The sequence below is a fragment of the Colletotrichum siamense genome (assembly GCF_013390195.1).
Source record: "Colletotrichum siamense strain Cg363 chromosome Unknown KSG_Cg363_contig05, whole genome shotgun sequence".
Lineage (NCBI taxonomy): Eukaryota > Fungi > Ascomycota > Sordariomycetes > Glomerellales > Glomerellaceae > Colletotrichum > Colletotrichum siamense.
In genome coordinates this window covers 5,032,093-5,052,513 of record NW_023501018.1, presented here as the reverse complement: position 1 = coordinate 5,052,513, position 20,421 = coordinate 5,032,093, and the positions used below count along the sequence as shown (strand labels likewise).

Sequence of the window (20,421 nt, the reverse complement as noted above, 5' to 3'; positions counted from 1 at the left end):
ATATGGATTCTCTGAAGAGCTGCGCGCCCCAATGCCAGCTGCGCTCGTCATCCATCCCGTGCGCTCCTTGATTCTTGCTCGTAAAAGATACACTGCGTCCGAGCTGTGTCACACAAAGTCGTCGTCCGAATCTTGGAAATCTTCATCTTCGTCGTCGTCTTCCTCGCTTTCGGAAACAACCTTCCGTCTGCGCCTGGTCGATCTTCTGGTCGCAGCTTTCGTTGCTTTCTTCGCCCGTGGTTTAGCCTTCACAGGCGCGGGGAGAGGCTCTGGTTCTGGCTCTGGCTCTGAAGCCTCCTCAGCGACGTCCTCCACGCCTTCCGCGCTTTCCGCGATAGGTTGATCCTCACCACCGTGATCCACAACCAGTGCATCGTTCATGTTTTCGTCGCCATCTTCGTCGTCGACGACTGGAAAGAATCCTGACGTAAACCGCTTGGGCTCGGCCTCTTCTTCTTCGTGTCCTTCGGCAAAGAAGCCGCCTGCTTCCTCCTCATCATGCCCCTCGGGGAAAAAGCCACCCGCCATCTCTTCATCTCGCACCCGCATTGCCTCTGCATCCACTTTAGTTGACTCGTCCTGGTCTTCCTTAGCTTCCTTACTCCCGCCATGCTTCTGGAAAACAGGAACGCTGTCATCGACATGGCCGTAATCCTGCCGAATGCGCTCGACAATGCGCAACCCTTTGATAAACTTGCTCCAAAGTCGCAATGCCTCTTTGCGCCGTTTCTCGTCCTCCTTGCGCGCTCGCTCAGCTTCGTCTTTGCGGATCTCTTCCATAACCTGGTCGTGGTATTCCTCCGCAATGACCACACCTTGAATGACCGGAACCGCCATTCGGTTTCCAAATTCAAAGTCCACCACAGCTTCTGCGTAGTCGATGCCAAGCCTCTTGCAAACCTTGACGGCCCCTCGGAAAGGGACGTGGACAGCACCTTCGGGACACATGTGCTCGGCGAAAAGATCGATATTGCTAGATACTGTCAGCAACGTACTTCGTAGACATAGAGAGCAACATACCCATAATCGTTCTTCGGGATGATGCCGTCCTTGATAGGCGGCGGGATGATCCAGTCCGTCTGTTCAAGACTGTACAATCCCTGAAGAACCTTCTCGCCGCTGATGGCTTCCGCCTCCGCGATTTCTCGGCGTCTGTTGGTTGTCGCGGCGCGGTACGGCACTCGCTTGAGGGGCAGTTCACCAGGCTTCGGTGCTCTGCCTTGCTTGTGCCACGTCTCTGCGCTCTTGACGTTGACGACGTCCTTTCTCGAGAAAACTGGCTCTTCCGATATGTCCCCGCCTTTGCCTTTGTTTTTGAAAGTCTTGACAGGTTTTGACCCAGGTAAGAGTGCTTCTTCGCGCTTGAGATGCCGCTCCAAACAAAACTCCTTCGACTGCTTGTAATAGGCTAGGGTTTCACTGCCCTCCTTAACCTCCTTCTTCTCGGGTTGGGCCGGAGTCAAGTCAGTTGTGTTCTCGGCCTCGTCCTCCTCTGTAAGGGGGTGTTTTCGACTGCCCCTAACGAATCCTTGCATGGCAGACTTGAACCAGTCGAAATGGTCATGTCGCTTTACCTTGCCATGGCGATTGTAAATAGGTACTTTCTCCAAAGGCATTCTTGCTCCCTTCGTCCTTCCCGGCCACAATTGTTTTCTGAGATAACGAACGGTGACGTCCTTTGCTGTTCCATCCTGGGAGAAGCCGACAACGTACGCCATTACCTCCTTGGCCTTGTCTGCCTTGCCTCCGCGGGGCTCCAGAGACTCAATCAGCTCTCGGTTGGTACCAATGATATTCTTGACGATCGGGTCGACCGGCAGATATTTCTTCGTGACCGGTGACATGACTTCCGTCCAATAATGTGGAAACTCTAGGTCGTTGTCAAACTTCTTGGATGGAGCCGTTTTCCGAGGGGTTACCTCCAATTCTATAATAGAATCGTCGTCGCTGTCAGGATGCTCTAACCCAAGTTCATCATCTGTATCAGGCACCTCGATGACGGTCTTTTTCTGACTTGCGTGTCTCGAACTTGTCGTTTTGGATGGAGTCGCTTTCTTGGGTGCTGTTTTCGTTCCTTTCTTAGTGCCTTTGTTCGTCTTTTCACTTTCTTGACTCTTCTCGTCGCTGCTCTTAGATGTCGAGACTCCAGCCTTGTCCTTTTCAGGGTCAGCTTCCTCAGCCTTCGTCCATCCAAAACCAAGTGGCTGCAAGTTTGCAACCATTCGGGCCTCGAGTCCCAGGGCCCTCATTAGAGCCGTGAAGAGCTGAGATCCTACATCTCGGCTTCCTGTGCAGTCCTGGGCGCATCGCCGGAAGTCCTCCAAGCCGCAGATCCTTTCCCCGAACCGATTTTGGTCGTGATCCTCGCTCTCCCACGCCTTTCTCAGTCTGCCAACTCTTTCAGGGTGCATGTAGCCCCACTTCCGGATCCCGGGTGCTGTGATACGGAACCGTTGCCTCCACCACGCCACCAGCGACTTCATAAGTCGGAACAGCGGGTCGCCGTGGCTCATATCAACAGCCCCCTCTTCGAGCTTCTCTGCAGCGGCACCCCAGTCTCTCGAGTCTTTCTCTTCGGTCTTCTTTGCCTTGCCTCTGCCCCTGGTCTTCTTCACCGGCGTGGGTTTCTTCGTCGGGGTTGGCTTGGATTTCGGCTGCGCATCCAGCCCACTGGTTCTCCTCCATCGGTCCACCTCATCCCATAGACGAGGGGGGACGTGTGACATCATGATTGCCTGAACTTCGGGGTCGCAGAGCCAAGAATTCCGGACAGCATTGTGCCATAGCAAGTACTGCACGTGAATGCAGTGCGTGACATTTCTGATCTTCTTTTCGCGCTTGGTAGGCCCCTTTTTGTCGCCGTAGGGATCTGTCGTAGCGCCGAAACCAGCATCCAGAGTGAGTTGCAAGTCGGTGAATCCTGTCGGCGCCTTGGCTAGGGTGTTCTTCGGAGCAGGAACGTCCTCGAACTCGATGTCGTCGTTATCGTCATCGTCGGACGGCTCGTTTGCTTCCCCCGGCTTCTGTCCATCGCCAACAGGAACATCCTCGAAATCTCCGTCGGATAGATCGGTCAGTGAGCTGTCCCCGTCGCTGTCGCTCAACACCTCCAAAACAGAACGGCCACCTTTGGATGACTCCGGCGTGGCAGTAGCATCCAGGTCATCGTACAGGGTCGGTTTTCGGCGTGCACCCGAAGCGGCAGGCTTGCCTTTGCCCTTCGCCACCTGTTGACGTTTAGGACTCGACTTGACGGGCGACTCCTCGCGCAATCGCTTGCGCGGCACGTGTGGAGGCATCGTGCGTGGTGGTGATGAGAGGTTGAGAGCTGGCCATGCTCCGAGGATGGGAGCTCGAGAAGCTTTGCAGGGGAGATGCGACAAAACGGCAGCAACTGCGTCATTGATTTGCAGGAAACGCGAAGAGCGCGACGCACTTTAAGGGTCCGGGATCCACTCTATCGGGTCCGATTGAAAAGCGGGTCCGGGGATCACCCCTCCTTATTGCCGTTACCTTGCCTGTATGTCAGGTACAAAGTAGTGGATGTCTTAAGGAGCCGATCTAAATGGCCAATGAAGATAGGATGATATCCAAGAACAATGGCCGAATTTCTTTAGCTCCGTGTGGATTCTTCCATCATCCTGCAAAGTACACAGAAGTCAGCCCCAGTGCCCTGTAGCGTCCAGCCTGGCCACGTCCTTGGCAACGGTTATGGGCCACCCCCATTTCAGGCTTCCAGCGGCCGCGCGCTCTGTACTTGGCGTCTGCGCTCACCCGCCTCAGTGGCTGCCCCGCTGAAGGCAACCAACGGACCAACACTGACCAAGTCCCGCAAGCTGGCTCTTTCCAGACCATACCGCCGCCATTTCTCAGCAACATCGCCGTCGCCATATCGCCATCTCGCTCAACTCAGCCTCGAGCCACGAAATCCGAGGTCTACGTACTCCAGACGAGCTCCAAGCACCCCGTTCACCGCAGAATAAATATTCGACACAGACGTCATCGCTCACAATGGCGTCCTCATCCAATTCCGACGAGACGAGCTACGTCAAGATGGACGACTCCAAAGACGGCTTCGACGAGACCCTCGTGGGCAAGCACTGCGAATACGACTACTGCAACCAGCTCGACTTCCTCCCCTTCTTCTGCCAGAGCTGCAAAAAGACCTTCTGCCTCGACCACCGCTCCGAGTCCTCCCACAAATGCGCCAACGCGGGCGCCTGGGCCGAGCGCCGCCGTCAAGCCGAGCTCGCGAAGCCCGCCTACGGCGCCGGACGCCAGTTGCGCGACCACGTTTCCGAAAAGCCTTGCGCCTCGCCCCCCTGCAAGACCACCATCGGCACTTCGTTGGTCCCCGGCGTCCACTGCTCGGGCTGCAACCGCGACTACTGCCTCAAGCATCGCTTGAAAGAGGACCACGATTGCAAGAACCTTGTGCCGCTTGGCGCCCGACCCGGCTCGCAGATTGATGTTGCCGCACGGACGAGAAGCGCATTTGATAAGTTGAAAGCATGGGGAACGGCGAAGAAAGAGCAAGCAGGAAGGGCACTGCCGAAGCCAAAGCCTACGTCGGCATCGGCACGGCTGATTGCTGTGAACAACCTGAAGAAGACGGCCAAGGGCGATGATAAGCTGGCGCAAGAAAAGAGAGTCTATCTTTACGTCGAGGCCGAGGCGGAGACTGCCAAGGCCAAGTTTCCAAAGGGAGAATTCTTCTTCTCCAAGGACTGGGTCGTTGGAAGAGTGCTGGACGAGGCAGCAAGGAGATTACAGGTCGAGAACGTGAACAACCGGTCATCAGACGAGAGGGACAAGCTGAGAGTGTTCCATGTAGAGGGTGGCAGGTTGCTGGAATTCAATGAAAAGGTCGGGGCTTCACTGGTCAGTGGTAACACGGTCGTGCTGTTGCGCGGAGTTGGCCCGCCGCCCAACTTGATGGAGGTTTAACGACGATGATGAATGATGAAGTGTGTTTATAGAAGCCTTTTTCCGTATATACCCTCAGTTGCACCACACGCCATAGAGGCTACGCTATACCTGGGCCAATACCATAACCATGGGAGATTTCAAATGCGCCGAGCCAGTCAATGAGTTGAATAAGTGTTCCGGTCCAATCCATACCATGCTACCCCTCTTAACGCCGGATCTAAAGTTCCTTCTCCTTGGGTCTCTTCGCCAACAAGTCTTCGCGGCCTGTGGCGGGCGCGTCACCAACGGCATCCTTGCCGCCATATGTCTCAAAGCCCTTGTGGAAGATCCACTCCACTGCGTTCTCGACAGGCTCGTCAAAGAGGCTGGGCAGGAAGGGAACGACAGCCAGGCCAAGGCCAATAGGGCCCCAGGTTCTAACCCTGGCGTTCTTGACGTTCTTCATCGCCCTGCCAGAGTAGCGCACTACGCTGTGGATCGTGAAGGCCGGCAGACCCATACTAGCGATGCTCTGGAAGATTCCTCGCTGTACCATGACGGTTCTGTAGTCGTCCAACGGCGCAACCTTGCCACCGGGGACGACCTGGCTGGGGTGTGTGGCATCTGAGATGGCTTCCGGCAATCCCGTGATCTTCGCTTGCCTCTCGGTAAGTTGGAGGTGAGGGTTCAGGATGCGCTGGTTCGCCCAGTACGCCTTGTAACCTTCGTAACTGACATCACCTAGGATGTACAGCCATGAGATACCATATGCGCCACGGACAAGATAGGGATGCGCAACAGGACGAAACGACTCGCCAATGTCAGAGGTGTAGGCGACGTATCGGTGCGCAGACAGTAAGATGGTGCGGACGCGCGTGGCGTATGCCATGTAACGAACGTTGGACTCGGTAGACTCGGGTGCGCTGGAGAAGACATCAGCAGGGCTATCGGGAGGAATCGAGGGCACGTACTACCCGTCCACTAATTCATCGAAGAAGTTTTCCTCCTTGTCGGATTTGTCGATAATGTTCTGCAGGGCTTTTGGCAGCTTCTGCCTCGGGGGAAGCTTTTCGGGGTCGAAAGTCTTGGCGCCATTCTCGTTGTTGGTCGCCTCTTTCGACTCCTCGGGCTTCTTGTCTGAGCTGCGACCCCACCACATTGTGATCGATTGCTTGTGTTGGTATACTTCGTCTGAATCAGAAATCTTCAAAAGCAAATGGAGGTGTTGTCAGCCTTAAGTGCGCATGGATGGCGGCGGTTGGGGTGAGGGGAGCCTAGGCGATGGCAACCACCACTTTTCCATGCGCGCGCCGGAAACGCCCGCGGCATCAACCTTCTGGTCCAATGTCGGGAAGTGACGTCGGCTTCGCTTCAGCGGGTTAGCACCTTCCTGGGGTGCATGGGAGCTTGCGCCACTCTAATCTGTGGCTGTATCACCCGGCGTTAGCTGTGGCTGAACTCCCCGCTCTCCTAGCCGCGCCAGACACTGGACCCGTCTTGAAATGGCCTGATATACCAGGCATTCGACTTTTCGCAGCTTCCGAACGAATTTCGAGCTCCGAACATTGAGCCGCTATTGCAGTTTCAATCATCACCATTCCACCCTCATCGAACCAATTCACCTCCGAAGGTCCGAATACCCCCCTAATACCGCCAAAATGGTTCAGATGTACACTGTCGCCGGCCGCCAGATCGGCTCCCACTACGTACGTTGCACCTCCGACTTCGCCCGCCGCTCCCTGCGACGCCTTCGGCCGACCTGCAATACATGAAGATGCTGAACGACTGCTAACATGGGCCAACTTACAGCTGGCCATGGGTGTTCTTGCCACCCTCTTCGGCGGCGCTATCTACGGCACCAGCGGCGGCAGCAAGGCCAACAAGGCCACTGCCATTCCCCCCATCAACGCTGCCAGCTCCGACGAGGCCGACTTCATCAAGTGCGTGATTTTGCCTGGACGTTTCGAGGCCCTGCGATTGCTGACAACATGCACAGGAAGTTCTTGGACAGCGCTGACAAGGACGAGAAGGCGAAACACTAAACGGCGGGCAATCGGACGAGTCATTGGTCTATCGCGACCTAGTGTATTCATAGAGAGCGGACCTTGGTCGACGGGAATCAAAGACATTTTCTGACCAGACATACGACGATCTACGATGTGGGCATTGTTGCCTTGTTCCATGTGGTCGGACACGCCTCGATAGCAGTATTCGAGGAAGCGTCCCTGATCTACCACGGCACCATCCTGAACTCACCCTGCTCGAACTCCCAGAACGTCCCAGGCTCAGTGACCCCCTTTTCTGATTCCAGCAAGCGCACGATTGCCTCTGCTCCGTCAATTGGATCCTTCACCCCGCGGAAGTTGTTGAAGGCCGTCTTGCAATGCCCTGGACTAGTGGCCCAAAAGACCACCCTGTGCCCCTCTTGCCTCTGTTCTTCAGCAAGCTGAAAATGCAAGGTCAACATGTTGAGCGCCGCCTTGGCCACGCAGTAATCCACGAGTGAAACTGGCGGAAGCTGCAATGCCCATCAGCTTGAAGCACCCCAACAGTTCTGGTTACTGTGCGCTCACCTCTCTAGATGCTGTGCGTGTGAGGCTGCCCCTAGCACTGGAGTTCATGATGACTCGTGGATACTCGGCTTTTCGAAGCAAGGGCAGGAAAGCCTGGGTGACTATCGCATTTGACGTGATGCAGTTGTTGTATACAGCATTTGATTTTGACCGAATCTCGGAAAGTTCTGCCGAATCAGCAACCTCTAACTTGGCAGCATTGTTGATCAAGACTGCAACAAATCAGTATATTGGTTCAGAATGAAATTCTCTGGGGAGAAATACCGTCCAGCTTCCCATGTTTCTGATCAACAGTTGCGACAGCAGCAGTGATGCTAGCGTCGTCCTCGATGTCTAGTTGAAGTACATCCAGATTCGTTTTGACACCGAGTCTTTTGAGTTTTGTCACAGCTTCATGCCCGGCCACGGTTGAACGGCACCCGATGATCACAAGAGAATCTGGAAGCCGTTCGGCTATAGCCTGGACTATCCCAAAGCCAATGCCTCTGTTACCTCCGGTGACAAGGATTGTAGCCATACTGGACGAAGTTAAGGATATTGGCTTTCACTGGAGCAAAAGCCATGGGGGAATACCAATCAATAAATAATTGTATCAATCATGCTCAATGAGACTATTTACCCCGGACTTAATGATATCCTGTCCGCAAAGCCGACATTAAGTTTATCGGGGTGGCGGGTGTAATCCCGACACGGCGCCGGCGCCCACTAAATCGAGACCCGGCCGTCTCCACCCCGATTTACACTGTTTGCGCTCCCTTCGACTGCACAAAGCCAACTTCACCAGAGCAAACACCAGGCAGAGTAGGTGTAGCGATGGCAACAGTCAAGGCGACGGGTATCAAACCCGAGACAACGCCGATAGAAGTAAGCTCACGACTCGGCCAAATTAACAATCTCATCCGTTCCAGCCGCTGATGGTCTTACTCACGCTACTTACATTAGATCAGAGATCGCCGTAACCAAGCGCCGCCCGGCTATTCACAACCCAGCAAGGTGAACAATCAACACCATCGACAGATCGACCTGCTAACACTTACTTCAGTCTGACGTATCCGTCATCCAATACGATTCTGCGCTGGAATCCATCATCGGCTCCAAGCCCACACACGCCCTACTCCTTTCCTCTGCAGAAGGCACTGGCAATGCGTTCTTTCACCGCGGCTGCGTCTACAACCCCTCCCGCAATGAGCTCTGGACGACCTCCGCACCCCTCGCGGCAACCGACCCCTCAAGGCCGCCAACGATCCTCATGTCCAAGGTGACGATCACCGCCTCTCCGCGCGGCGATACCCTGACCGCCGAGTGGGCCAAGCTCCGGCCCCCGCCCGCGATGTCGATGCCGGCCAACGGCTGTCTTGCAGCCAACGGGATTCTATGGTGCTCCCAGGGAACGATGCATCCCGGGACCGGAGGCGTGTTCCACATGCCCGCGGGGCAGCCGCCGAAAGCCGTGGCCACGACGTACTACGGCCGCGACTTCAACTCGCCTCACAGCGCGGCCGTCTCTGGCGACGGCGTGTGGTTTACGGATCCGTGTTGCGGGCACGAGCTCGATTTCAGGAGCCCGCCGCAGCTGCCGCCTTCGGTGTACTGGTACGACCAAACGGCGAGGGAGGTGAGGGCCATGGCGGATGGCTTTGTGAGACCAAGTGGAATTGCGGTCGATGAGGCGTCGTCGACGCTTTACGTTGCGGATGCTGGAGGAGTAAAGGCTGATGGGAGTCTGGATTTGGTGCAGTAAGCGTCACGTCTAAGGTGGTCTTGTGGTGAATGTGGCTAACATGAGGAACAGACCGAGGAGCATCTACGCATTCGACATTGTGAAAAGAGGGGACGCAATCTTCTTGGCGAACAAGCGTTTGTTTGCACTGGCTAGGAGAGGTTCACCTATACATCTCATGTGCGAGAACGGCAACGTCTGGGCAGCCTGTGGTGACGGCATCGAGATTTGGAACAACGGTGGCTCATTACTGGGTTTGATCAAGGTGGCAGGTGAGTAACTATACTCCAAAGATCATTGGCATGAAGCAAGATATCTGACTATGTTTGAAAAGGTGGCGTACAGAGTTTCTGTCGAGGGCCAGATAACACGATGTTCCTCTGTGCAGATCAAAGACTATGGCGGCTTCAGTTCTCTACCACTCAGAGAAATGCGTCTCCAGAACTCTTGTAGGGTAGCAAGATATTCATGTCCAACATAGAGCGACTCTGTGCCTGTCGTCCCTTTCATTTCTTTCGTGCTCACCCATCCGAGAAGTTGGGAGCATTAGCCTGCATCCAAGCAATCGGTTACTCTGCCCCCATGCCTCTCCCAAACAGACTAAGAAGGGCGCATGCGGCGCAGCAAAGTTACATCGCCCAATCAAATCATTTACAGTTTGAGTTGCCTCACTCATTTGCGTTTGCCCTTGCCGAAACCCCTGCAAATGTGGGATTTTTGGGTTTCAGCTATACTACTACCCTAAACGTTAATTAATATTATTGTTTTTGTTGTTTTTGATTAGTTTACTAGTAATTAATACTATTCGTATTAATTTATTTATATCTTAACGTTATCTATAGCTCTAGGAACTATATAAAGCGTAATATATATATTTAGGGGTAAGATCTTATTATATATAATAGTACTAGTTTATAAGTCCTTATAAACTTAAGATTTATTATATATATTATAAGATCTAATATAGTATAAAAGTATAATATATATATATACTAGTATAATATATAATTAACTATATAATAGCTATAAAGAAGTTATTCCCTCTTTTATTAGCCTTTAAAAGGATTAAGCTAAAGTTTATAATACCTTAATATACTTAATTAAACCTAAAATATATCACTTTTAAGGAATTAAGCTAATCTTAGTTACTAATACCTATAAGGTTATCTATAAGGTTAATAACTATTAGAAATAGATATAAAAGTATATTTTTATATAGTAAGAGTTCTATAAACTTATTACTAATAAAAGTAAATATAAACTTATATAGCTATATTTAAGGAAGTAGTAGCGTTTATAAGCTAACTAGAACTTAAGCTTATATATTTTTAAGTAAACTATATATAATTTTTATAAACTAAGCTTTAAATACTTTCTTAACTAAGATACTAAATAATATAGATAATATTAATATAGAAGATAATATAGATTAAAAAAAGGAGGTTAATAATAAAACTAAGGAGGAAGAAGTATTTATTTAGTATAAGATAATTAATATAATAAGTTTAAAAAACCTTAAAGATATTAGATCTATAGAAGAAGAAGAAGTTAAATTATACTAAAAGAGGTTTATTTTTAATATTACTAATAAACTTTTTAACTCTAAAGAACTTATCTTACTACTTAAAATTCACTAGTTTAAGATTCTTATTTAATTTAAAGTTATATTTCTTCTTAGTTTTAAGTTAAAGTTTAGCTTTAATATTTATACTTATATATTTAAAACCTATAATTTTATTATTAAGCTTATAATATAGTTTAACTATAATATTATAGAATAACTACTAAAGAAGTTTAATTATTTATATAAAGATTATTAGGTTACTATTAAGGATATAAACTTATCCTATAAGTTTAAATAAGAAGTAGTTTTAAAGAAAGGTTTTAAGTAATACTTATTAACTTATTAATAGTACTTTATATATTAAGATTAACTTATTAATATTATTACTAAAGATATTAAGTTAAAGAAATAACTAAAGTTATTAATAAGTATAAATAGTTTAAGGCGTTTATTATAAGATTATATGCTTATTATAGTTACTTATTAATAATAAGCTAGGATATTATTAATACTACTATCTTAATATTTTATACTACTATCTTAATACTTTATATATTTTATAATTAAGTAGGGTATTTTAGTTTAATAAGTAATATCCTCTATACTTAAGATATTTTAATTTATGTTTAATATACCTCGCTCTATAATATTAACTTTATAAGTAGTATAAGTAGATAATAATAACTATAGTATTATATTAGATTAACTAATACTATCTAGGGTATAGCTTAAGTAATATAATATATAATCTATATTAGTTTAATAACTTAACTTAATACTAATAGAACTTTATATATAAGAGTAGTAAGTATAAGCTGCCTATTTAAAACTATAATATAAGTAGAAGTATTTATTTACTTTTAAGTATAACTCCTATTTAGATAGTAATAATAAGTATTACTATTATGCTAATAGAGGAGTAAACCTTAAGTATTATTAAATATTTAAAGATATTATAGCTAAATAGGTATTAGAGATTATAAGTAGTAATATTATTATTAAAAGACTATTAACTTTAATGTTTAAGATAATTAAAACCTTAGCTAATAAGAGGAAGATAGTAAAAAAGACTATATTAATAAGTAAAGTAGTATTAAGTATAATATTAAGTAGTTAAATAACTTAAAATAATACTCTTTAGGTATTATTAGCTAGAAGTAGACTTTATTTTATAAATTAGATTAATATACTACTACTTTATATACTATATATATAATATTAATATCTATAGCTATATTATTAACCTCTTCTATTAGTTCTACTATCTATTTTTATAAAGCCCTCTATAGAAGCTCTAATATTACTACTAATAAAGGCTAATACTCTTCTAGCTACACTTTATTTTAAAGTACTAATTCTATTATTATTACTAGTTATACTTAGAGATAAGCTTACCCTTAATCTTATCTTATAGTACTTTAAATAGTTATAGAAGAATATACTATTTAATACTATAAAATAAGATATAGCTTTCTATTAATTATTAATAGATATTAAAGATAAAGTAGTTAATATCTATTAACTTTAAGAATTAGATATAGAATAGTTTAAGAACTTTAAAGTTCTATTAGGTTTTATACTTATAATTAAGGGTAAGATTAAATAGTTCTTAAATAATATAGAGGTTATAAAGCAGCTTATTAATTTTATATTTAGGTCTAATAAGTTAAGTATAGCTATATAAGGGGATTTAACTAATATATTTATATATAAACTTTTAATATAAACTAAAAAGTAGCTTAATCTATAAAAATAAGGAGTAAACGCTTAAAAATAATAGATTAAGAGAGTGAAGATTTTAATAATAAAGTTAGTAGTATATAGTTTAGATTTATTTTATTTATTTATTTGCTATCTTTAATAACTAGGTTTATATATAGTATATTTAACTAGCTAATATATATATAGAAATAGAGAGATATAGAGAGTAATATATTATTAACCTTATTAACTTTATTAAGAATGTTTAATAAATTATTATAAGAAGTAGTTACTTAGTTATATAAGGTTATCCTTTTACCTTATAAGTATATTAACTTACTTATATAGTATACCTATATTTACCTTAAGGGGAAATATTAAGTATCTAATATACTTTTATATTAGCTAAAACTATATAAAACATATACTATATATATATATAATACTATCCTATAAGTATCTTCTTCCCTAATCTTTAAATAAACTAGTAGTTTTATATAACTATAATTAAATACTCTTAATACCTCTTAATAAATAGAAGGGACTAGCTTAAAGCTTATTATATATCTAAGGGTAGAATAACTATTATATATATATTAGATAACTATTATAATCCCTATTTAGTATCTCTCTTAATATATCTATAATATATAAACTATAGATATATACTATTTACTAGTAAACTATTATTAAATAAGTATAGTTTATATAGTAGTAGACTCTTAGGCTTAATATTATTACTAAATTAGGTTTATAGGTAGATCTTTTTAACTAATAATATATTTACCTTAAGGAACTATATTAAGCCCTTTAATATGCTTTTATATTACTTAAAGCTATATAAAATATATACTAAGTAGATATATAAAGCTACACTATAGGTCTCTTTTTTTATTCCCTAATAAATATTATCTTAGTCTCCTATAATAGTAATATAGACCTTTTACTAGTTGATTAGTATAGAATAAAGTAACTAGCTAAGTTAGTAATACCTCTATAAGTAAACTAACTACTATAGAACTATTAGGTTTATATTATTATCCTTATTTAGTACCTCTCTTAATATATTAATTATAAATAAACTATAGATATATATTATTTATTAGTAGACTATTAGTAAATAAGCTATATAGAAGCAGACTTTTAGGCTTAATATTATTAATAAGCTAAGCTATTTAGGGAATTATTCCTACTGTTAACTACTAAATCCTATTAGCTAGGAGCTAAGTAGTAAAAATAATTACTATATAATATAAATCTATTATATTTAACGCCTTTTTATATATTATTAACTAATAGCCCCCTATAATATATAAATATATAGACTATATATAGTTATCTACTATCTTTAACTATAATTATTAGCTTTTCCTCTAGCTTTTATAATTATAGGTTTCTCCTCTAGCTATAGTGATACTATTAAGTTAAGTATATCTAAGAGGACGCTAGCTATAACCTCTATAATAAATATTATTAATAGGTATATAAGTGTTAGTATACCTTATTGCTATATAATTATTATGCTTAAATATAGTTTAGATAGAGAGATATATATATAGTTAAGCTAGTAGAAATATAACTTTAATAATATATAGCTATATTATATTCTTCTATTTATATAATACTATCGCTATATCTAGCCTATTATTTAGTAAATACTTTAAAGATAAAACTATTATTAAACTTATAAGTTTATAACTTTATAATATTTTATACTTAAACCTCACCTCTCTTATTACTAGAGGAATCCTCTTTTAGTATATTAATCCTATAATATTAAAAGTAGCTTATAATTTACTCTAAGTATAAACTAATAGTAGTAACTACTTTATAAAGAAACTACTTAAAGAATATATCTATTATATCTACTTATTTATAATATATAAAATAACGCTATAGATATACCTTTAAATCACTAAAAAACACCTCTATAGGGTTATAATCTAGTGAGTATAAAGGTAAGTATAGTAGATAAATATTAGTAGTATTATATACTATCTAAAGCTTTAATATATAATACTAACTTATATTATCTATAACTAAGACTAAGTTTCACCTTAGGAATAAGTTTATAAGTAGTAATACTAAATACTTAATCTAATATAAGAAGCCTTCTTAGTTTATATAGCTAAGATATATAATATAATAAAGAATACTATTAAGAGTAAATACTAATAGTATATAATATTATTCTCCCTACTTTAATATATTTCTCTTTAAAAGTTAAAAACCTCTTAGTAACTATATTATTCTTTTAGCTCTATTATAGTAATTAATACTATTTTTATTAATAAAAATAAACTAATTAGCTTTAATATTATAAATATTTTATTAATATTTTAAGTGTTTTTTATTATCTCTCTATAGAGCGATATATTTAATCTTCTTCTTTTGCTATTATATTACCTTTAGGTATTATAAAATTATAGAGATTAATACCTCTAAATTAAACTTATTAATAAGAAATATCTATAGCTTATTAAGATAGATATCTAACTTATTATATAATAGTTTAAGTATTACTTCTTTATATAATAGTATTAACTTATAGTTATTAGAACCTTTTAGTTAATATAGTTTTAATATATCTCCTATAGTAATAAATAAAGTGTAATAATACTAGATAATATATTCTATATATTAAACTATATTTATTATAGCTATAATACTAAAGAATTTAACTAATAGAAGCTCTTTAAGTAGAGCTTTTTACTCTATACTAAGGGGTAATAATATTATTTAGTATATATAAATTATTTATTTAACTAGTTTATATCTCTTTATTTTAATGCTAATATATTAATATATAATAGGATTAATAGGGAAGGATAAGGGTTATAATATATTAGCTAAACTTAAGCTATTTATATTATATTATTAGTATATATTATAGTTATAGCTATAGCTCTCTATTATATCTATATACTATATACTATAAGAAGTATAAATATAAAAGTATTACTTTATCTATCTAAGACTACTTTAACTAATAATTAGACTTATATTTAATTTTAATAGGAATAGTTTAACTTTATAACTTATAAGCTTAGATATAACTAGAAACATAGTATTAATAAGATCTATTATAAAGGATATATAACTACATCAATAATAGCGTTAATTTAAGTTTATAATACTATATAATTATTATATATTATCTATAATTAATTAATAATAGCAGAAATAATAGAAAATAATAAAAAGATAATACTAATTAACGTTTAGGGTGGTGGTGTAGCTGAAACCCAAAAATCCCGCATTTGCAGGGGTTTCGGCAAGGGCAAACGCAAATGAGTGCTGATTAAACGATGAGCGGGTGCTGCCATGAGTCCACAAAACTTGACGATCTACCACACAGTTCCTGTTGGTTCGAATGGCACTGTCAAGCTCAGCTGCATCGCCAGTGGTCAATCAACCCTTGCCTTTTGGGGGAGATTCTGCTGTACAGCAACATGGGGTCTGCCAAGAGGTCGTTCTGCGGCGCGTATACAGGCATTGTGATGGGGGCTACAATTGCCATATATGTGCAATGGTTTCCCTCGAAACTAGCTTGGATTTAAAGTTAATCAATTCTGATTCAGTCTCCATGCTGAAAGCCCCAATTGCTGTTACCCTTCAGCAATGATGGCGTCTCCTCAAAGGGACCAGAATGTACCAACAAAACCCGAGATGGCCACCCGGGAAACCTCCAAATCCGACAACGGGTCGAAGTTGCTACAATGGCCTCCACGAAGGCTTGAGAACGGAACGTCCCGACACTTGGAGATATTTATGAACAGTGTTTCGATTCTGATGGCTGTCGTTGTCGCGGTTTACGTTGGTCTGCTCTTCCGTCTTAACGGCCTCGAAATCCAAGACTCGCCGGCCATGTGGCGGTTTACACTCGAGTTCAACCAGCTTGTAAGGTCCATCTGAGCATATTTGCACCACATGACATCGGACTAATATGGATAGGCTCCCACTATTGTACCATTAATGTTCGCCTTCGTTCTAGGCCGGACCATCAGAAGCTTCGCTCACTGGAGGCTGCAGCGAGGGGAGCGTGTTGGTTTCTTGGACAGTCTTCTTGGTTCTACGACAATGACTGGGACCGTGACGACAATGATTGACATGAAGAGGGTCAGATGGTCGAGCATCGTGTTGGTGCTCATCTGGGCGTTTTCACCTTTGGGAGGCCAGGCCGCTCTTCGAGTTTTACTCAAGAAGCCCGAAGCCGTCGTCTCTTTTGCCGAACTCCCATATCTGGATGTCAACACTTCGTTCCCAGCGCAATACATTGGCAGCAACATAGGAAACGCGCAGCTCCCGATCAATTCTCTCGTCTACAGCGCTCTTGGGGCATCTGAGGAGGTCAGACAGTCCAGCCAAGACACCTCTGGCAATGTCAAGATCCCCATGATTGAGCCCTTGCTTGGCCGTAATAGCACGAAGGCAGACGAGTGGATCGCCTTGAACGATGAAGACAGGGCCTCGATAACCTGGTCGTCACTTATCGGCATTCCCTTCGGCAATATCTCGCGAACAGGCAGGACCAGCTTCAACCTGGAAACTTCGTATCTCAAGATGGACTGTCCCATCTTCGAAGAGACTGAACATGCCAGCGAACTAGTGGTCAACGGAGGACTGGACTGCACAATACCCATCAATGGGAAAACGTTCAACTGCAGCACACTCACCTCATGGGGAGGCATGTCGACAAAGCCGTACCCCGACGGTAGAACAAACGGCACTCGTCGACGCTGCATTGATCCGACCGCGTCGGCGCGCGACTTTCATTACTTCGACTGGTCACCGGCAAAAGACGAGCCAACATATGCCAAGTGCAAGATTAACTCTACGTACGTCGAGACTCAAATCGCCTGCGACGGCTACGATTGCATCCCCACGGCGATACGATCGTCGGTCTCGCCCAGGAACCCAAGCGCCAACTTCACATTCTTCGACAGCTGCCAGAGCGGAAACGAACTTGCCAGCTTGTACTTCCAGAACCTGTTCAAAAGCCTCACGGATCCTACCAACCGGCAGAAGAGCCCGTCGATTATCCAGACGTACATAGTTGATCCGGAGAAGGGGCTCAATGCGACGGCGGTCTTCGACTTCCCGCGGGCGATCCATGCCGGGAGAGAGAATTTTGAGATTCGAATGGCGCAGCTTCTCAATACCTACTGGCTAGCCACCATAGGAAACGAGCCCCTTGTCTTGGGGCATCCGGAAAACTACGATATGCTGAGCTATCGCAACACGGTTCACGCGACCAACTTTACCTCGACGAACGCAACTATTTTCACGCCGATCACGGTTCTTCGATATGATATCACGTGGATGGTGATACTTATCATATCTGTTGTTGTCTTGTTTACCGCGGCCATTGCCGGTCTGTTGATAGACTTTGGGGTCTGGGTACCCAAACTGCTTTTGAACATCAGTACCCTAACTAGAGGGAATCCCAATTTCGGTGTACCTGCAGGCGGGGGAGCATTCACGGACGAAGAACGGTCCAGGCTGTTGGGAGGTTTGAGGGTCAGATTTGGAGATGCTGAGATGAGCGGTGACAAGCATGATCTTGTGATTGGCGACTGTGTGGAGGATGGTGGGCGTGTGATAAAGTTGACTCATCGAAGGCTCTACTTATGATTCACTCTATTTAGAGGGATTTTCTGGTTGAGTAGGCGTGGTATAATGCTATGTTTGTCCGTATTATCCTTGCGGTCTGTGTCGCCCTTGACGCCATGGTCTGCCCATAAGGCAAATTCCTTACTTCCAAATGGAGACATCGTCTATTGAGAATTATAGCTGACAAACCGGAGCAGAAAAAGACGTTGAACAAATTTGACATTATAGAATGTCTATAACCATATCTACAAATAATCTGAGTTTATGCAATGAAACGATGTGGTCTTCAGCGATCAAGACGTCTACAGAACCCAAATTCCTCCAGCATCTGCCCAACAACAACCATGCCACCGATGGCTGGGGTGAAGAGAATGCCGGCGCCAATGACCACGTACAGATAGAACGATGTCTCTACCACCCAAAAGTACTTGGTCACCAACCAGTCTATCGCTCGCTCCATGAATGTCGCGTTCTCAAGTGCATACGCTATCGCATCGTTCGCGCCAATCTTGTATACGCCGTGTATCTCGGACGGAAATATAGTGCTGAGTCTGATCAGGGGCCCCATGACGATGCCGAATCCCAGCCACGAAAGGACCCAAACTCTTTGGTAAATCGTGCTTTGGCCCGGGTCGAAGCCGGTGAGCGCGGCGACGATGACGAGCGGCGCCAGTAAGAGAACTGTCGTGACAGCGAAATATGAGGCGTGGGCTGCTTGGGACGGCCAAAATGTTCTCAGGGGCTCCTTGATGCTGTCAAGGTCGACGCTGGCTACAAGGCCAGAGAACCTGCCGCCCTGTCTCCTTGCCCTGTCGAGGTCCGGTGTGTGTACCAAGTAGATGCAGTTATACTCGGGGGTGAGGAGCAGGGCTATCAGGTTGACCAGAGACATGAAGGCGTAGGGCGCCACGGTGACACCAAAGGCAGCGTAGCCATACCTCTGCAGCTGATCACCGCGAGTCCGGTATACCGTGGTGATACCCCATATCGCCTGTCCCAGGGCGAAGAGGGCCTTGGGGATGTTGTAAGTACTGCCTAGCTGAATATTCGAACGGTCGAGGTGGTTGGCCGTCGAATCCGGCGGCGGCTTCAGCGGCGTTCCAACAGGCACCTCGACCAGAATGAATCCCTTGGGCAGCACGCAGGTCCCGTGGATGGTGCGGGAAGAGTGAACCCAACGACCAGCCCCGCGGAAGCGAGACCGATACCAGGGCGGCGCGGAAGTATCGGTATCGTACCTATGCATTGTAAAGTTAGATGAAAGAAAACTTGAATCCTTTTTTTTGAGTTTTATGCGGGTTTCCCCTCCTGCTTTCTCTTATGGTTCATACTAACCAGCTTCGGGAAGCCCTATTGAATCTCATCCTCCTCAACGACCGCTCAATCCAGGAGACTTTGGAGCGTTCTGTTTCGTCGACGACCATGCAAAGAGCGCCCGCCCGCGTGGCCCGGCTGAGTTCATCGCGTCTGACGGTCCCGGCGTGAGAGAGCAGCCAGCGGGCGGCGCGCAGGGAACCGGTGCTCGGGAGAAAGAGGGCCGTGATGACGGTGAAGCAGGTCTCGAGGACGGATTCTCCGGGCCGGCTGGGGAGGGTGAGGGCGTGAACAAAGTAATTCGTTGCATAGAAGATGATGAAATCGCTCCAGATTGGGGGAGTGCAGAGGAGGCGGGGGTCACCGTGGTTGACGGTTCCCGCGGGGACGGTGATTGTGATGTTCATCGTCAACTGGGGCTGTGGGTTGGGCAGATCTCATGTCTCTGTGTGGTTGAAGAAAGAATAGGGGTTTTGCGTCTTAGAGCTTCTTAGAGACGTAATGTTGTATAATAAGAAGATATGGCAGCATGAATAGTAGAAAGAGAGGGTGGAAAAGACGAGAAACAAAGTCGACGAGGCCCCCGGGATCGATGACGTTGGCAGTGAGCACCGAGAAACGCGCACTCGCGCCTCAGAGACCGGCTCTTGAGTTGAATGTAAAACCGACAGCTTTCAATTCAAGATTTGGTGTCATCCAGAGGAATTGAGCAACTCCATGTTTCCCAATATGAAGCATCACCCAAACGGAATGATTAAGAAACTAAGTGCATGAGGGGGAAGAGACAGAAGAAGACATTGAGGACGCATCGCCACCATTTCATCAATGTGGAACCAGAGGCCTACGTCTGAGCACAGGAGAAAAGGGACCGAATTGAAAAAAAGATCCGACGATATCTCATTCATGAGATGCGTTGAAACAAAGCTCAGCTCTGGGCTGAGTCTTCTTGAGCCGCTATTGGCCGGGACTTCAGCAGAGACGGAACAAGCTCCAGCGCATGAGAGACGCCACTTGCCTCGCTTGGTTCC

General features: G+C 44.3%; 8 protein-coding genes across 8 annotated transcripts; 4 read left to right on the top strand and 4 right to left on the bottom strand.

Annotated features, from left to right (window-relative positions):
- Positions 1-108: 108 nt before the first annotated feature.
- rhp42 (DNA repair protein rhp42) lies at positions 109-3,299 on the bottom strand (the record flags this gene model as incomplete). The annotated part of the gene is made up of 2 exons (XM_036640763.1): positions 109-973; positions 1,021-3,299. The coding sequence occupies 2 exons, from the start codon at positions 3,297-3,299 to the stop codon at positions 109-111; spliced, it is 3,144 nt and encodes a 1,047-aa protein (XP_036493906.1).
- A 712-nt stretch (positions 3,300-4,011) lies between these two features.
- Zfand1 (AN1-type zinc finger protein 1) lies at positions 4,012-4,947 on the top strand (the record flags this gene model as incomplete). Its single annotated transcript, XM_036640762.1, has 1 exon — positions 4,012-4,947. The coding sequence occupies one exon, from the start codon at positions 4,012-4,014 to the stop codon at positions 4,945-4,947; it is 936 nt and encodes a 311-aa protein (XP_036494279.1).
- A 199-nt stretch (positions 4,948-5,146) lies between these two features.
- mtp-18 (Mitochondrial fission process protein 1) lies at positions 5,147-6,067 on the bottom strand (the record flags this gene model as incomplete). The annotated part of the gene is made up of 2 exons (XM_036640761.1): positions 5,147-5,831; positions 5,880-6,067. 2 exons carry the CDS (start codon positions 6,065-6,067, stop codon positions 5,147-5,149), a joined length of 873 nt encoding a protein of 290 aa, XP_036494275.1.
- A 499-nt stretch (positions 6,068-6,566) lies between these two features.
- CGCS363_v008911 (ATP synthase subunit K) lies at positions 6,567-6,950 on the top strand (the record flags this gene model as incomplete). Its single annotated transcript, XM_036640760.1, has 3 exons — positions 6,567-6,614; positions 6,718-6,848; positions 6,905-6,950. The coding sequence occupies 3 exons, from the start codon at positions 6,567-6,569 to the stop codon at positions 6,948-6,950; spliced, it is 225 nt and encodes a 74-aa protein (XP_036493911.1).
- Positions 6,951-7,138: 188 nt separating this feature from the next.
- Positions 7,139-7,998, bottom strand: tropE-6 (Short-chain dehydrogenase/reductase tropE; the record flags this gene model as incomplete). Its single annotated transcript, XM_036640759.1, has 3 exons — positions 7,139-7,426; positions 7,482-7,693; positions 7,746-7,998. 3 exons carry the CDS (start codon positions 7,996-7,998, stop codon positions 7,139-7,141), a joined length of 753 nt encoding a protein of 250 aa, XP_036493910.1.
- A 296-nt stretch (positions 7,999-8,294) lies between these two features.
- Positions 8,295-9,654, top strand: CGCS363_v008909 (uncharacterized protein; the record flags this gene model as incomplete). Its single annotated transcript, XM_036640758.1, has 5 exons — positions 8,295-8,345; positions 8,424-8,474; positions 8,524-9,218; positions 9,274-9,473; positions 9,536-9,654. 5 exons carry the CDS (start codon positions 8,295-8,297, stop codon positions 9,652-9,654), a joined length of 1,116 nt encoding a protein of 371 aa, XP_036494302.1.
- Positions 9,655-16,090: 6,436 nt separating this feature from the next.
- CGCS363_v008908 (uncharacterized protein) lies at positions 16,091-17,984 on the top strand (the record flags this gene model as incomplete). The annotated part of the gene is made up of 3 exons (XM_036640757.1): positions 16,091-16,366; positions 16,421-17,791; positions 17,979-17,984. 3 exons carry the CDS (start codon positions 16,091-16,093, stop codon positions 17,982-17,984), a joined length of 1,653 nt encoding a protein of 550 aa, XP_036495081.1.
- Positions 17,985-18,365: 381 nt separating this feature from the next.
- On the bottom strand, positions 18,366-19,800 carry CGCS363_v008907 (uncharacterized protein; the record flags this gene model as incomplete). Its single annotated transcript, XM_036640756.1, has 2 exons — positions 18,366-19,317; positions 19,415-19,800. 2 exons carry the CDS (start codon positions 19,798-19,800, stop codon positions 18,366-18,368), a joined length of 1,338 nt encoding a protein of 445 aa, XP_036495082.1.
- Between the last annotated feature and the right edge of the window lie 621 nt (positions 19,801-20,421).